This window comes from Serinus canaria, chromosome 17 (assembly GCF_022539315.1).
Source record: "Serinus canaria isolate serCan28SL12 chromosome 17, serCan2020, whole genome shotgun sequence".
NCBI classification, from domain to species: domain Eukaryota; kingdom Metazoa; phylum Chordata; class Aves; order Passeriformes; family Fringillidae; genus Serinus; species Serinus canaria.
The window spans coordinates 2,507,417-2,522,410 of NC_066330.1; the positions used below are offsets into that span (position 1 = coordinate 2,507,417).

Below are 14,994 nucleotides of genomic sequence, written 5' to 3' on the forward strand. Positions count from 1 at the left end.
ATTCACGTAGCTGCACTGTGTGTTTAAGAGCATCATCTAATAACGGGAGGATCGTGGCAGCGAGGTGAGGGAGACAGGAGAGATCTCTGGAGCCCCCCCATCGTGCCAGGGCACGGAGCGGCTCCGGGGGGAGGTGGCAGCGGGGCTGTCGCTTTAAACCTCGGCTCGCACCCAGCGGGTCGCTGGAGCCGGCGACGTTCTTCATTCACATCGCTCGGCACATTCTTCATTCCGCGCTCGGCGGAGCCTCGGGCGGCCGGAGCATCCAGCGCTGCTGCCCGCGGACATGTGAGAGCCGGAGCCGCCTGCTGAGGTCAGTGAGGGAAACTGGGGTTTGTCTGTCCGTCCGTGTGTTCTCCTTCCTCTGGAATGAGAGCCTCGGGAGGAGGAGGTGGATACGGAGACACGGAGGATTCGCTCAGGCCGGGATGTGCCGGGTGTGCGCTCGGGGGTTTAAAGTTTCCAGGTAGCTCCGGTGTGAACTTTTTATTGTTAATATTGCTGCGGCTGAGGCTGCTCGGTGCGCTGTGTGTCACAGCACAGGGGGGGCGGTGGGTCCCTGAGCCCGGCCGTGCTCGGGGGGGGAAAACGGGGTGTCTGTCTGTCAGTCTGTCACCCGCGGGGGGATTGGCACGGAAAGGGAAGCGCTGTCCTGAGCAAAGACCGGGCGCGTTTTACAGCTCTGCTGCCTCTGAAGCTGAGAGGAGTGGGGACTCCAGCCCAGGAGCTGGTGGCTGGGGACAGGGACAGCCCCGCTCCGGAGCACAGGGACGCTTCTCCAGGCATTTCAGCTCCTGGTAAAACAGGCTGTGGATTTCAGCCAGGGATTTCCTTCAACTCCTCTCCTCCAGCCCCCGCTTGCCTCTCTGCAAACCTCCCCCTCAGAGCCTTTCTCCAGGTGAGCTGGGAAGTTCAGTGCCTGATGGTTTTGGGGTTTGAGGTTGTGGCTGTGCCAGAGGTGCAGCCCCCACGGTGAATTCTCCAGGGTGAGGTGTGGGGTGGTGCAGGATAAAGAAAAGCTGGGGAGTGCAGGGGACTGACAGACAGCCCTGGATGAGGTGCTCCTGGCACTGGTGGTCACCAGCAGCACCAGCCCTGCTCCTGCCTGGAGATTTTGAGGTCGGCTGCCTTGAAAAGAGCAGAGGTAAGGAGCGGTGACATGTGTGGCTCTCAGGGGAGAGGCAGATAGGGCAGGGCACGTGGGCACAGAGGTGTGGGAATGGATAACTGCCAGGGCAGGTAAGCGCCTGCTTGGGCAAGGGCACGGATCTCCAAGGACTGTCCACAGGGGAGAACTTGGTCCTGGGGACTGCTTGCTGGCTCTGTTACTGTGGGACATTGTTAGGTCACTTCATGTCCAGGTTGTGTCCTTCCTGAAATAAGGTGGAATTGTGGTGGACGCGTTTGAATGCCGAGGCAGCGCGCTCTGGGGATGTGACAGTGACAAATGCTGAACCCGCCGCCCTCCTCGCTCATCCCTGCCCTGGGCATTCACCAGGCACCTTCAGGCAGCAGCTCCTGAGCTGGATCTGCTGTACCAGACCCACCAGGGTCTATCCACCTCTGGGTCCTGCCCGCAGGTCCCAACCAGCTGTCCCCTGGGAGGGCTGGACAAAGCCGGAGTGAGCAACCCTTGAACCTGACAGCTCCATCCTGCTTTGGGTCAGGGCTGCAAGAAGCTGAGCCTGGAGGGGAGAGGAGGGGAACCAAAAGCAGGTCAGTGCCGTGGGGACACCAGCTGTGAGAGAAGCTGGTCTGACAGAGGGACAAGGTTTGGCCCTTTGGGTGGCTCTTGGGTACCTGTAGTTTGGTTTGGTGGGCGAAGTTCCCTTTGCAGGGGATGTTCCCCCCATGTTTGGGTGACCATGGAATCACTTTGGGATGTACCATGACTTGACCAGCACAGAAATACTTTTGTGGTCCTTGGGGACCTCTGGGTCGCTGTCCCAGAGCGGATCTGTCAGGCTTTGGTGGGGCTGAGCAGCGCTGTGGGAAGAGCTGCCTCCTGAGCTGCTGTGGGGGCAGCAGGAAGCTGGGGGAGAAGCCGCCACCAGGGTTGAGGGATCTCTGGCAGCAGGTGTTGGTGTAGTGGGGGCACAGCTGGGGCTGGCTGGGGGTCTGGGTTGCTCAGATGCCACAGAGAGATTGGAACAGGATGCTGGTCCCAGGATGGGGCTCGGCAGTGGGAACGTGTTCTCTGCAGAGCCCCGGGTGGGCAGCGGGTCCAAGGGGGAAGCCCTGCAGGGCATTTGTGGGCTGTGCCCTCAGGTGTTGGGAGCTGGGAGGTGGTTTAGTTCTTGCAGTGAGGTTTTCTGCCTTTGTTTAATGGCTTTCCTGAATTCCAGTGAAAATGGCCAAGGCGGGTAAGGCTCAGGAGTCAGTTCTTCGTTTTGCGTCGCCTGGGTTCACTCCAGCCTTGGCCTCACCTGCACATCTGGAGGGGTCAGACTGAGGGATTTCCACAGGAGATGCTGCTCCATGTCCTGCACCTCTGTGGGAGAGCTGGGCAGCTCAGGACCCTCTCATCCCAAAACTGTGGCAGATTTTATTTGGTGTGAGAAAATGGGTGGATTTGTGCTTCCCCATGGGGTGTAATGACCTTGGCTTGGGGCTCCTGAGGGAGCTGGTGGTCCCAGTCTTCAGGGAGAGGGGACAGTGGCAGAGCAGGCGCCTGTCACACTCTGCAGCTGCTTTTTGCTGCCTTTCCAACACCTCGGCTGTGGTTTTACACATCCTGAATCCACCCAGGCAGGTTAAACAGCCTGTTCCTCCAGCAAGGGAATGTGTGCAAAAGTCTGGATGCTTTCCAGTGGTCTGTGTGAGGAGAGGGAGTCCTGCTCCCCTCCACTCTCAGAAAATGTGAACAAGCTCTGACCCCCATGAGTGGGACCTCCACCTGCTTGGGATGGTGCCATCCCTGTCCTGCCCGAGGTCAGGGAGCAGGAGCAGAGGTTCCACACTTGTCCTTGTCCCTGTGTGGGCAGAGGTGGGAGTGTCTCTGTGCCCATGCCAAGGACAAGTGTGTTTGCAGCCAAATCTGCCCTGGGGTGATCTCTGCAGTGCCAGCAGCCCCCGGGTCCCTCTGCCCCGTTGGTTTTACTCCTTGTGACAGCGTCTGGCTGCCACGGGAAGGTGACAGTTGGCAGAATTTGGGCAGTTGCAGTGCTGGAGACAGAGGATGGGGGATGAGGCCAGACAGGGACACTGGCCATGAGGTGAGAAGTGGTCTCGGGGCTGGACACAGGCTGGTGCCCAGGAGCCATTTGGGGATGTGGCTGTGTGTCTGTGCTGTGGCAGGGCACTGCTCAGCCCCACGAGGGGATGCCCTGGCTCTCGGGAAGCCTCCTGCCCCTGGCTGTGCCAAGCCCCGGGCGAGCACAGCTCGGAGCAGATGGCGAGCCCCAGGGTGTGATCACACCTCCATCTGCCCTCGCAGCTCCTGCCTCAGGGCTGGGAGCAGCCTGGCAGGGAAGGAGCTGAGAGCTCCCTGCCTTGTCATATTTGGGCATTTTAATTAGAGAGGTTCAGGCCTGGGGCAGGGTTTGGCTGGAGGGAGCCTGGTGCCCGCAGGTGCTGCCCTGGGGCTGCCCATGGGCTGGCACAGCCCTGTCAGCACTAACGTGGCCCGTGGGCACTGACCTCCTGCCCCTCGGGTGCCACTGGGAGGTACCAGGCACACAGCCAGCCCTGCCCCACACCTCCATGCTCTGGCTGCTCTTCCTACTGATTCAGAGCATCCTTTTCTCTGCAGGTGCATTGGGAGCAGGATGCTGACACCCCAAACTGCAGGGTCTCTGCAGGATGTGCTGTGGGGGGATCTGATGAGGGGAGCTCTGAGCTGGGGGCTCTGGCATGCACTGCCAGGCTGCTCCTGCAAGCTGGAGCTTCCCCCTGGATCAGGACTGCTCTGCTTTACTCCATGCAGTCGTGGAACAGCGGGAGGGAGGCTCGGTGTAAATGAACCGGTTTCCTCCTCTACCCTGAAATTTGGGTCACACAACCCAGCATAGCAGAGCTGTGAGAGATGAAGTTCACCCTCAGTTCAAGCCCGAGCCAGCTTTGATTTCTGAGGTGCAGCTGTTGGTGGTTCAGAGGGTCCACTGGGGCTGTGGCTGCATTAGTGGATCAGCACGTGGCAGGCAGGAGGTGAGAGGGGTTTTTCCCCTCCCTGATCAGCTCCCACATTGCCAATGTTCCTCTCTGGCCTGCTGCTAATTTTGACGCTGCCCTAAATAGAAGCTGAGTGCATCTCATCTGCTTCGCTTAGCATACAGGAAAATTGTTTTCCTTCATCTACCCAATCCAACTTGTGGCTTTAACCCTGTCAGCACAACTCTCTCCCCACTGCAGAGCTCCCCTGAAGGGCTTTGCCTGCCCCTGCCAGGGGGAAGAGCTCTGGTGGGAGTGGCACCATTTGTGGTGGGATTGGGAGGGCTCCCAGGCTGCCCAGAGTTGCCACCAGCAGAGCTGGGAGAGGGACTTGGCTTTAGCCCAGGGAATCCCTTGCTCTGCTGTAAAGCCTGTCTGTGCCCTCTCCATCTCTCTGGTGGAATGTGCAGCCCTTCAGGAGGGACCCAGTGCCCATTCTCTGATTGGCCCCTGGCTAGAAAATAGCTCACATAGACCCAGTTCTGAGAGGTTTTGGTTGCTTTCTGTTGTGGCTTTTTTCCCAGCAACTGGTGGGACCAGCTCGGTGTGTAGGGAATATCCCCAAGGCTGGCAGATGCCCATCTTATCACTGGCTAATGTTATTTCCCATTCCAAGTGACTCTTGGAAGGATCTGTGCTTCCTGCTGCTCTGTCTGCTCCAGATCAGGACACACAGCCCATCTCCCTGCTGGAAGTGGCTTGGAGAGGCTGCCTCCAACGTGAGCCTCCTGCAGCACAACTTAAATATATCTCTGTCTAGTGCAAGGTGCTCATTTGGGGCTCTTGTGCAAGAGCTGTTGTCTTGAAAATCTGTAATTTTGTGGCATTTTCAGCTGGGTAGCTGCTACAAGTGCTGTGCTGAGGAGACAGGCACGGAGAGGAAGTGTTGGGGTGTGAGGGGCAGTGGCCTGGAAAGGTTGGATTTAGCTGGTGGAAAAAGCAAACCCTGAGCTTGGGCTGAGCCCTGGCTGGGCACAGAGCAGCACTTCAGCCAGGGTGGCTGCACAGCTCCCCTCATCCTGCTCTGAGCCCAGCCCTGTCCGGCCCAGAAGCTCCCCTTGGAGCAGTGCCAGGGTAAATTCCGTCTCCTTTTCCCTCTTTCCCATTCAGCCTCCAGGTTCCTCTGGCTGCTCTGCAGTGACAGCAACTCATCCCTGCACGGGTCTGGGCTGTGGCAGTGCCTGGAGCCTCTGGGATCAGAGGGACCAAGGAGCAGAGACCCCAGCAGGCTCCAGACTGTGGGGCTTGGCACACCCAGGGCACAGCCAGGAGCCAGCCCTGCACAGAGCAGGAGAGGGCACGGCCATTCCCGAGACTCAGGGGCTCATTCAGGGTGTCCTGACTCTGACTCTCCTCTCTCTTCCCAGAAAATCAACCGGACCCCTTCGGACGAGGAATGCTTCTTTGACCTGTTGAGCAAGTTCCAGAGCAACCGGATGGATGATCAGCGCTGCCCGCTGGAGGAGTGCCCCGCCGAGGCTGCGGAGGCAGCGGCCACGCGGGTCCCTGCCCTGGGAGAGCGGCTGTGTGAGCACCCGAGCGTTCCCAAATCCCTGCTCCTGCTCCTGTGGGAGTGACGCTGCTCCCGCGGCGTGCCCAGCTGTTGTGGTTTGCCGTGCATCCCGTGATGTTTTCCCCGAGCCTCAGCTCTCTGAACTTTAGCAGTTCCTTGGCAATCTCTGTCATTATTTAAGGAAGGAAAAAACATTCTTATGTAAATGGTTGCTGAGGGAAAGGCTGGAGAATGTGAGCTAAGGTTTGGGGAGTAAATTGGCGAGAGAAATGCAGAAATGCGCTTGGATTTTTTCAGTGTGGGTCTTTAGGTCTTGGATTCTGAACAAGGAGGTTGGCACAAGGATTTGTGCCATGATGATGGTCATTGCTGAGGGAGCTTTGTGACAGCCTGGGGCCTGGGACGTGCAGGGGCCAGGTCAGGCTTTCTCAGGCAAGTTAAAATATTGCCAGTTTTTGTAATAGCGTTGCCATGGAGTAAAAACTTCTGGATTTTGTACAGTTCTTGGATACGGTGGTGATAGGTGCTGTGTGAGGACAGAGGAGCCAGGAGGATGGATAAACAGTGGGAAGCTGCTCAGGCAAACAGCTCAGCCCTAGGAAGGACAGGGATAAATTGAGGAAGGTGCCTGACAAACAGGGCAGGAAAGGCAGGGCTGTGTTTGCACTTGGGTTTCGTGGCTTTTTCAGTGTTCAGGGCCTTTGTTTAACCCGAGCTGGGGAGAGGCTCTAAAATGCACGGATCACCCTCACATGTTTAATCACCAGCACAGAGGGCTCAAACCAGTTATTTAACCTGATGGATTTGTTCATCGTCAGTTTCCAAATGACTATGAAATGCAAATAGGAGAGGAGCCCCCTGACACTGCTCCCAGAGCTGCAGCACAAGGAGCGTGTGCCAGGGCAGGGGCTGAAGCAGAGGTCAGCCTGTGGTAGGAGGGCAGGTTGGCTCTGAGGTGAGAGGGTATTTATTGTCTAAAAATAAGGTGGAAACGGGCATTGTTTTGTCAAGAGATGCGTTTCTGACACACAAGTGCATTTGGCTGTAACAGCTGTGTAATTTAGGAGATGGGGTTGAAAATGTGGAGCTTTATAAAGAATGCACGAGCGGCCCCACATTCTGTTTGGCTCTTTTGGGCTCTGAGCCTTTTGGACGTGTTATTTTTGAGGATTCTTTGTGAGCCGAAGGGGAGGAAACTCATCCCTGCGTCAGCACTGAGATTTTCTCGCGTTTCTGCAGCTCCATGAGCTGGGGCTCTAAGGACTTGTGTCAGGAGGCTTGGAGCTCTGCTCCAGAGCTTTGTGCTCAGGGAAAGTAACACCACTTGGGCTGGATTTCTCAGTTTTCCCTTGCTGGTCTGTTGTTTGGGAGCCTCTCCCTACCCAGCAGCTGCAGGAGCCAACAGGCTCTTTCCAGGGAGCACGGCCCAGAGGTGTTTCCAAAGGATCAGTGGTGGATAGATGCGTGTACTAGTTCTGGACTGGGACCCCCAGTACCAGCACAGCCTGTGGGATGAGAAGCAGCAGAGGCCAAGAGCATTTTGCTGGTGCTGAGGCAGGTCCTGCAGCCCGTGACAGCTGGACTCACCTCAGCAGTGCCTCTCCTTGGGCAAACAGCTCAGATTTCTGGGGGGCCTGGGAAGGTCCTGCCAGGTGAGAGGCTCAGCCAGGCCTGGGCTTTGCTGATAGCCTGTTTGCAATTATTCCCAGCTGTTGGGACTGTGTGGGTGCCTGTCACAACCACAGGGGCCACCAGGAACTCTGTGCTGCCCAGCTCTGCCTGTGCCTCGTGGTCCAGTTGGAAGCCAGAGAGGAAGCAGCAGTGCTGGAAACAGCAGGGATCACAGGCAGGCCGTGGTTCAGCCCGGGGGCACTGCATCTCCTGGGCTTGAGGTGGCACCTTTGGTGGCCTCCAGGAGCTGGCCAAGCACAGGCAGGGAGCCCCGCAGGGAACCCAGCAGTGCAAGGTGGGTCTGTGAGGTTCTGCTTTATCAAGGCACCTGATTCCCCTGCTGCTGCCTGCTGTGTTTGTGTGGGTTGGAGAGGAGTTTGGGGAGGGCAGGCAGAGCAGTGACCCTGCCCTGTGCTCCTCTCCCCCAGCACAGTCCACCCTGATGGCATCTCCGCAGACAGAGGAGTTCTTCGACCTCATCGCCAGCTCCCAGAGCAGGCGCCTGGATGACCAACGTGCCAACGTGGGCAACCTGCCCGGCCTGCGGATAACCCAGAACAACCTGGGCCACCTGCGCGTGGAGGGGGACGCCCAGGAGCCCGGGGACGAGTTCTTCAACATGCTCATGAAGTGTCAGGTATGGGCACAGGGCTGGGGAGCTCTGACACCTCTGCTCCAGCCCCTTCCTCCCCGCCCTGTGCTAACGCTGAGGCCCCTCTGTCCCCTGCAGTCCTCCAGGATCGATGACCAGCGCTGTGCCCCCCCAGACTCCATCCCCCGTGGCCCCACCATGCCTGATGAAGACTTTTTCAGCCTCATCCAGCGTGTCCAGGCCAAACGCATGGACGAGCAGCGTGTGGATTTGGCCTCAGCCCAGGAGGAGGCTGAGGAGGAGCAGCAGAGGCCTGGTTCCAGCTAAGAACAGGGCTTGGGTCTGGGGGGGTTGTTTCAGCTTTGTTTTGTTTTTTAAAAAGGAAGAACAAGAGTAGGTGGTTTCAAGCCCGAGTGCTCCTGTGCTCCCAGTCTTGCACCTCCATCGTGTTCCTATGGGAGAGCCCAACAGATGGGGGACAGTTTTTAAATAAGGGGTTTTTTTAGGACACTCGGCCACTGTAACTCTGGGCACAGCACCTGGAAGACTTTAGCAGCCCCTTGCTGATCACCTAAAACCCCAGGAATTTGGAGGAGCCCACAGAGGGTAGCTAACTCCACCCCTGATTTCTTTTATTTCCACAACACTTTTATTTAAACAGGGAAAGGGAAGAACACCTTTTCCATTTTGAAGTCCTCCTGTCTTCCCTGACATAAATGGTTCTGGATCCTTCTCTGGAACATCTTGTTCAGCTTTGTTCCTTCTACAGGAGAAAGAAAGCCCAAGTCCTTTAAACCTTATCCACCCCAGCTGCATCGTGCTCCCATACACCTGAGTGTATTTTAGGTTTGCTGAGGACTCTCTGGAGAGCCCTGGACATTCTCTGCTTCCAGCTGCAGCTCTGCAGGACCTCCTGAGCAGGGGAACAGCCTGACCCTAAACTTTAGTGGGATTTGTTACTTCTGGAGCCCTCTGCAGCCCCATGGAAGGGGCTGTTCCTGGGCAGAAGGAAGGAGTCTCTGCCCAGGTGTTCAGCCCACAGCAACCAGGGACAGCTCCTGGTACCACTGAGCCAATGAGAGGGCATCCAAGACAGAACCTGTGTGTGACAGGGCCCTGCTTCAAGAGCCAGCAAAGCTTTCTGCCCATGGCTCATCCCTCCTTTCTTCTGTGTCCAACAGCAGCTCGGGCCAATGGCCCTTCCCTCCTCTTGTTTCTCCCCAAACCAGCACTGAGCTGCTCCCAGTGAGGCTCTCTGGTTCTGTCCACCTGTCTCCAGCCCCTGGAGCCTCAGGAGAGCCCCAGCCTGGGGGGCTGGCTGGGAACTCACATTTACTGTCATTTGTCCCTTTTGGACCAGCTGGAAAAGCTGGAGGAGGGGAGCAGGGACCTGACTTGAGGAGGTGCAGTATTTTTCCTTTGCTTGACCAGAGACGATGCTGGACTTCAGCAGCTCCAGTGCCAAGCTGTGCCGAAGCAGCGCCGCTCCTGCAGAGACTAAATCAGCACTTTGGATTTGAAACGCATTTGATGGAAACATTCCCAGCCAGCAGGGAGGTAGTTTTAGACCAGTGATGCTGCTCATGGGGCATTTACCCTGCCTGCAGTGACCATGTGGAGTGGTAGCTGCAGTTTACCTGCGACCTGGGAGCACTCACCTGCTGCTTGGCTGAGGCTGGGCCTCCTTCCTGGGGCTGGGCAGAGCTCTGGAGAGGGGAAAGGAGGAGCTGCCCACCCCCTACCTACCAGCCAAACTGGCATTTGTAAAAGAGAAAAACATTGATGATAATGACCTGACCAGCTGCAGGCTCAGGCCTGTGCAGCTCTCAGCCAGGTGGTGAACTGGAACCTGACCATTAAGCTTTCAGAGGTATTACTGAGGTATTATTTGCCATATACTTGAATGTATGAGCTTATTTATTTTTTACATGTGCATTTGCTAATGTCATTTTAATGGGGAATTTCCAACCCACAGGTACTTGGTTTTTTTCTAAAAAATAATCTGCCAAATGGATTAATATATTAGAAGTGAATACAGCTCAAGGGGAAGGGGTGGGGGGGATTGTGCTTAATAAATATTTGTGTCTAAGCTTCAGTGCAAATACTCATTTCCATTATTTCCTGGCTGAGAGCAGGGCTAATCCTGGCCCTTTGGAATAAGGATGGGGATGCACGGGGGGGGGTGTCTCTGGTAACAGACACCACCACATGTGCTAAGGAAAGTGTTGTGCACCCACCTCCTTATCACTTTACTCTATGAGCACATGGGGCTCCTGGCAGCCACCACCATCCCAGTTCTGCCAGCCTGCCAGCATGGATGTGGCTGTGGACGGAAGGCACAAAGCCCTGAGAATTCCCTGCCCAGAAATTTCCAGGACAACAGGGCAGACAGAGCAGCCCCCTGCATGGCTGAGAAAAGGCCACTGGAAAAGGCTGAGGAGTGGCTGAGCTGTTCTTTTCAGACCCTGCCCGGTCTCGGTGCCACCCCGGCGCCTGGCCCAAAGCTGGGTTGTTCCCCAGAGCCAGGGGACAAGGGCAGGGAGTGCTGGGCACAGCCCTGGCACCGGCCCTTGGAGTAGACACAAAGCAGCAGCACCAGCTCATTCCAGCACAGCAGGCATCAGCAGGCTGTTGGACTGGGCTGGAAGGCAGCCTGGGAGCAGCAGTTTGGATCCTGAGCCCTGTGAGGATAAAGCCAAATCACAGCTGGGCTTCCCGTGCCTGGCTCTTTTGTGCTGGCCACTGCCAGCCCTGACCAAAGATTAATAAAGAGCCACCAGCTTGTTCTCATTAGGTGTTCTCACACCTCTGGGTGCCTGGACACAGCAGCTCTGCGTGTGACCTGGGGCCAGAACCGTGCCCCAGTGTGTGCAGAGGCTCAGATCCCCAGGAGCAGGTGATCCCTGGCAGAGAGTGATGGTGTCTCACCTCCTGTCTCTCCATCCTGAGCAGCACAGGCTCGTTCTGAGCTCCTGTGAGCAGAGGGCACTGGCTACCATTGAGTCTCCAGAGCAGCCTGCAGGGTGGCTGCTGTGCTGAATCCTCCTCTCTCCCACGCTGCCAGGCTCATTCCAGCGTCGGGAAGAGCTCTCTGATGCTGACATCCGCTGGAGAGCCGCGGGACTGCCGGCCCGTGAGTGCTGCTGCAGCTGTGCAGTGTGAGCTGCTGGGAGCAGGGCTGTCCCCAGTGCAGGGCAGGTCCTCTTCTGGAAGAACCCTAAAAATCCAGCAGAAACACGAGATCCTGCCCTCTCCTACCCAGCTGTACACAAGCACCAGAGGCACTTGCAGGAAAGAGCTGATCTAAGTCCTGGAGACAGGCACTCAGGAGAAAGGCTGCTTCTCCTCACTCCCTGCCTTTGGCTAGAGCAAGCCTGTGTGCTTACCTGTGTCCCCTTTCCAGAGCAAACCCATTCCCCCATGACACAACATTTTTTTCAGTAAAAAAAGCTTCAAAAGGGAGAAAAAAAATCGCAATCTCTTAGCAGCAAATCTTTTTGTATTATGTGCAAATTCCCTCCCCTTATGTTGGCCTGAAAGCACAGAGCAGCAGCAAGAACTGCCACCCACCATGCTCAGAGCTGCAGAGGCAGGCCCAGCACACAGGGACCTGTCTCTGTCCTGCCCCCAAAGAGCACCTGGTGACAAAGGGCACTGGCACAAGGACAAACACTAAAATCTAGGAGCAGCCAACACAGATTTTGCTACATTTTGCTACATTTTTACTATAACACAACAAAAACTTGCACCATCTTCCTGTAGCTGGGACCTAGTAACAGGTAAGAAAGGTAGGGAAAACAGTATAAAAAAGATAGATTGTAAATGAGTGGTTTCCAAGGCAACACAGATCCTGCAACAGCTGCTCTGTTCCACCCCATCAAAGGCATCAGCACCATGGAAGCAGAATGCTGATTTTCAGATTAAAGGTAATAAAACAAACACTTTTCCAGCAGTGCTAATAGGTGCCAGCAGCCCAGCTCAGGGGGAGAACACAGCAGTGTTCTGATATGCAAATTCCTGTTTGTCAATCCTGGGTCACTCCAGCAGCTGGCTGTGTGAGGAAGAGTGCATCTCACCAGGACCTGAGCACACACGAGCTGGCTGATGAAGTTCCTGCCCCTGTTTCATCACTCTGCCCTGACACACCCACAGAACATGACAGCTTTCCTGGTGCTCTGACCCAACACTTGGAATGCAACACAAATAAAATTGTTATGAACACTCCAGGTGAAGGAAACTCGTGAATGCCTGCAATACCCTCACTGAATCTGTGGCTGATGAAGCACCAGGAGCAGCTGGAGACGCCTGGCTGAGAGAACTGGGTTTGCTCAGCCCAAGACACAAAGGCTGAGAGAGGTTTTACTGCTTTCTGTGCCTTGGTGATGAGGGGGATCTATAGAGGTCGTGATTCAAGATTCTGAATATCCTCCTCTGACAAGCAGATTGAACTGGAATCTTCCAGAAGGCTCTTCCAAACTGAGTTAGTCTTTGATTGCAAGCTCAAAACCCTAAGCAAGCAGGTATTCCACTGTGCAGAGGGAACAAGCCCTAACAAAGCACAACATCATCATCTCAGTGCCTGATCCACCACTACCCCAGAGCTGCATGCTGACAAACTCCCACATCTGTCACTTATTTCTTTTTAAATTTCTAACTAATCTTAACCTACTGCAGTAGCACTAATAAGCCCTCATATCTGCCAAGACAACTTTCTGGGTCCTCTTCTTCTCTCCACCATGCTCCACCACTATTAATTTTGCCTTCACACCCACACTCCCCCTCACAAGGAATGGTAAAACCCCCATGCTGGAGCTCAAGTGGGATCAAAATACAAAACGTTCAGCCCTGACATGAGGGACACAGAAAAAAAACTCTGGAAGAGGTCAAAAGAGCAGACAAAAGCAGCACTTGACTGCATTAAGAGCAGGTGATCTGACCCTCCTGCAGGGTTGCTTTGGCTTTAGAATTCTGGGACCCATTTCCTCAGGTGGTATCAATTGCCCCTTCTCCTGATTTGCCACACCTGAGCATCCCTAAAACCTCCAGCTCCAGCTGCACCTCGCTAGGTCAAACACACAGAGAGAATTTCTGAGCAGGGAACAAAGCTGGGCATGGGATGTTGCTGGGGCACTGAAAATTGCCTGAAAGTCACCAAAACAAGTACCAGGAAAGATACCAACATATCTCTGAAGACATCAGCTTGATCAAAGGCAAAACAACACAAGGCAAAGACACACAACAGAGAAAACCCAACACCCGAGTTTATTTTAGAAACAGTTGCAATCAGGGAATGAAGGTGAAGAGTCTCTTGCCACAAGCAGAATGTCCCAAATCCCACGTGGCAGGTCTGTCCAACAGGCCACAATCTCACGTGTCACATCTGTCCCACAGGCCACAATCCCTCGAGTCAGGTGTGTCCCTTGCTGCCAGGATCTGGGGGGCCTTCCCCGTCGTCCCCCTGTGCCAGCTGACCTTGGGGCCCGGGCTCTGCAGGGCTCTCCAGCAGCAGCTCCAGCGCTTCCTCCCCAGCCACACGTCTCACCTCCTCCCCTCTGGCTGCCAGGATCTCCTCGATATTCCTGCACAGGGATTTGAGAACCAGCAGTGACACCACAGCAAAGGCCCACTGCACACTGACACCATGCAGGGAATCACCAGGAAAACCCAAAATTAACCACATAAAATCACCCAAACCTTCTGGGACTACTCTCATCCACTAGAATCAATGATTTAGCAATTACAGCTAAACAGAAGCTTTTAAAGGTATATTGGGAAGTTAGAAATCACTCGGGTTCCACAGCAGATCAATCTACACAGCTGAAACATCCAAGGAAACCCAGCAGTGAAGTGATAAAGCCTGAGGAGAACAGCAAATCACCCGCTGGCACCACTAAGGATGTCTGTGAAATTTCTACTGCAGCTTCACACCAATTTATTTGGATCCTAGACAGCAACAGTCAAATTATAATGACTGAAAACAGAGTCTGTGTGTTTTAATGAACTGGATAAAACTTTGTTTTTAGTATGAGCCACGTTTGAAAAAAAAAAAATCACCAAAACAAGGCATCATCTCAGGAAGCTGCAGGAGGGAGCAGGGTGTGAGAAGGATGCTGCTGGCACCCCTGGGAGCAGGGTGTGAGGAGGATGCTGCTGGCACACTCACCTCTTTCCCTGCAGGTCGGAGAACCAGCCCAGGTTGTCGGCGATGACATGGTGGTTCCCGCAGCCAGGGCAGGTCACGATCACCACCCCTCGGTGGTAGGCGGCCTTAGAGATGGATTTGGCTGAGCGCGTCTGGCACACCTGAAAAACAAAGTGGGTTTTATGAGCACTGTAACTGCAGCTCCTGGGACTTTTCAGACAAAAATACTTTTGACATTAAAAGAGTCCTCCCTCCCTCTCCTCTAACTCTCCCCAAGTCAGCTCGGTCACGTTAGGATGTCGTGAGTTCAGCCCGGGACACAAAAGCTGAGAGAGGCTTCACTGCTTTCTGTGGCTCCCTAATCAGGAGGATCCATGGAGGCTGTGGGATCTCCACCCTCAGAGATACAAGACCCCGAACATCCTTCTCCAACACGGAGCTTGGACTTGAAACCTCCAGAAGGCTCTTTCACTCTGAATTATTCTTTACAAGTTTAAAACAGAGAAAACAGCTACACCGTGAACCCCCGCGACGGTGCCCTCAGAGCGCCCCGGCCCCACGCCCACCTTGCAGGTGTACACCAGGCGATAGTGCGTGGCCGGAGGCGGCCCGGGGGCGGTGCAGAGCGGGCGGGTCGGGCCCCAGCGCTGTCCCTGGCCGGTGCAAAGCGGGCGGGCCGGGCCCCAGCGCTGTCCCTGGCCGGTGCAGAGCGGGCGGGCAAGCCCGGAGAGAAGCCCCGGGGCGGTGCGGGCCGGGCCCCTCAGGCCGAACGGGGGGCGGCGGGGCCGCCATAGCGGCGGCTCCCGGAGCAGCGCCCTCAGCGCGCGCTGCATGGCACCGCGCATGCGTGCGGGGAGCGCCCTGAGGCGCCGGCGGCCATGTTGGGTGCGGGCAGCCGCCATGGTGGTGTCGGGCAATAATTAACCC

General features: G+C 55.7%; 2 protein-coding genes across 13 annotated transcripts in view; one reads left to right on the forward strand and one right to left on the reverse strand.

The window, feature by feature from the left end:
• Window positions 1-9,993, forward strand: part of GPSM1 (G protein signaling modulator 1) — a 63,690-nt gene extending 53,697 nt beyond the window's left edge. For 9 of the 12 annotated variants that reach the window (XM_018917611.3, XM_009093356.4, XM_018917613.3 and 6 more), the window contains 3 exons: window positions 5,517-5,676; window positions 7,762-7,970; window positions 8,064-9,993. In XM_018917611.3, the coding sequence (XP_018773156.1) occupies window positions 5,517-5,676; window positions 7,762-7,970; window positions 8,064-8,252 (558 nt within the window). In that variant the 3' untranslated portion in view covers window positions 8,253-9,993. Of the gene's footprint in view, window positions 1-6; window positions 314-627; window positions 1,145-1,195; window positions 1,717-5,516; window positions 5,677-7,761; window positions 7,971-8,063 lie in introns of those variants that run through there. The other 3 variants (XM_018917617.3, XM_018917618.3, XM_050981033.1) reach the window with 3 other exon arrangements.
• Window positions 9,994-13,168: 3,175 nt separating this feature from the next.
• Window positions 13,169-14,984, reverse strand: DNLZ (DNL-type zinc finger). The gene is made up of 3 exons (XM_030232276.2): window positions 14,634-14,984; window positions 14,089-14,228; window positions 13,169-13,504 (listed from the first exon to the last, which is right to left on the reverse strand). The coding sequence occupies exons 1-3, from the start codon at window positions 14,967-14,969 to the stop codon at window positions 13,333-13,335; spliced, it is 648 nt and encodes a 215-aa protein (XP_030088136.1). The 5' UTR covers window positions 14,970-14,984; the 3' UTR covers window positions 13,169-13,332.
• Window positions 14,985-14,994: the final 10 nt, after the last annotated feature.

What these genes read in the sequence shown, in the direction of transcription:
- DNLZ (XM_030232276.2), bottom strand. Translation starts at nt 14,969, where the DNA reads ATGGCGGCTGCCCGCACCCAACATGGCCGCCGGCGCCTCAGGGCGCTC. An exon ending in GCCTGGTGTACACCTGCAAG is followed by an intron (nt 14,229 to 14,633) that starts GTGGGCGTGGGG and finishes TTTGTTTTTCAG; the next exon opens with GTGTGCCAGACGCGCTCAGC. An exon ending in TCCGACCTGCAGGGAAAGAG is followed by an intron (nt 13,505 to 14,088) that starts GTGAGTGTGCCA and finishes ATCCCTGTGCAG; the next exon opens with GAATATCGAGGAGATCCTGG.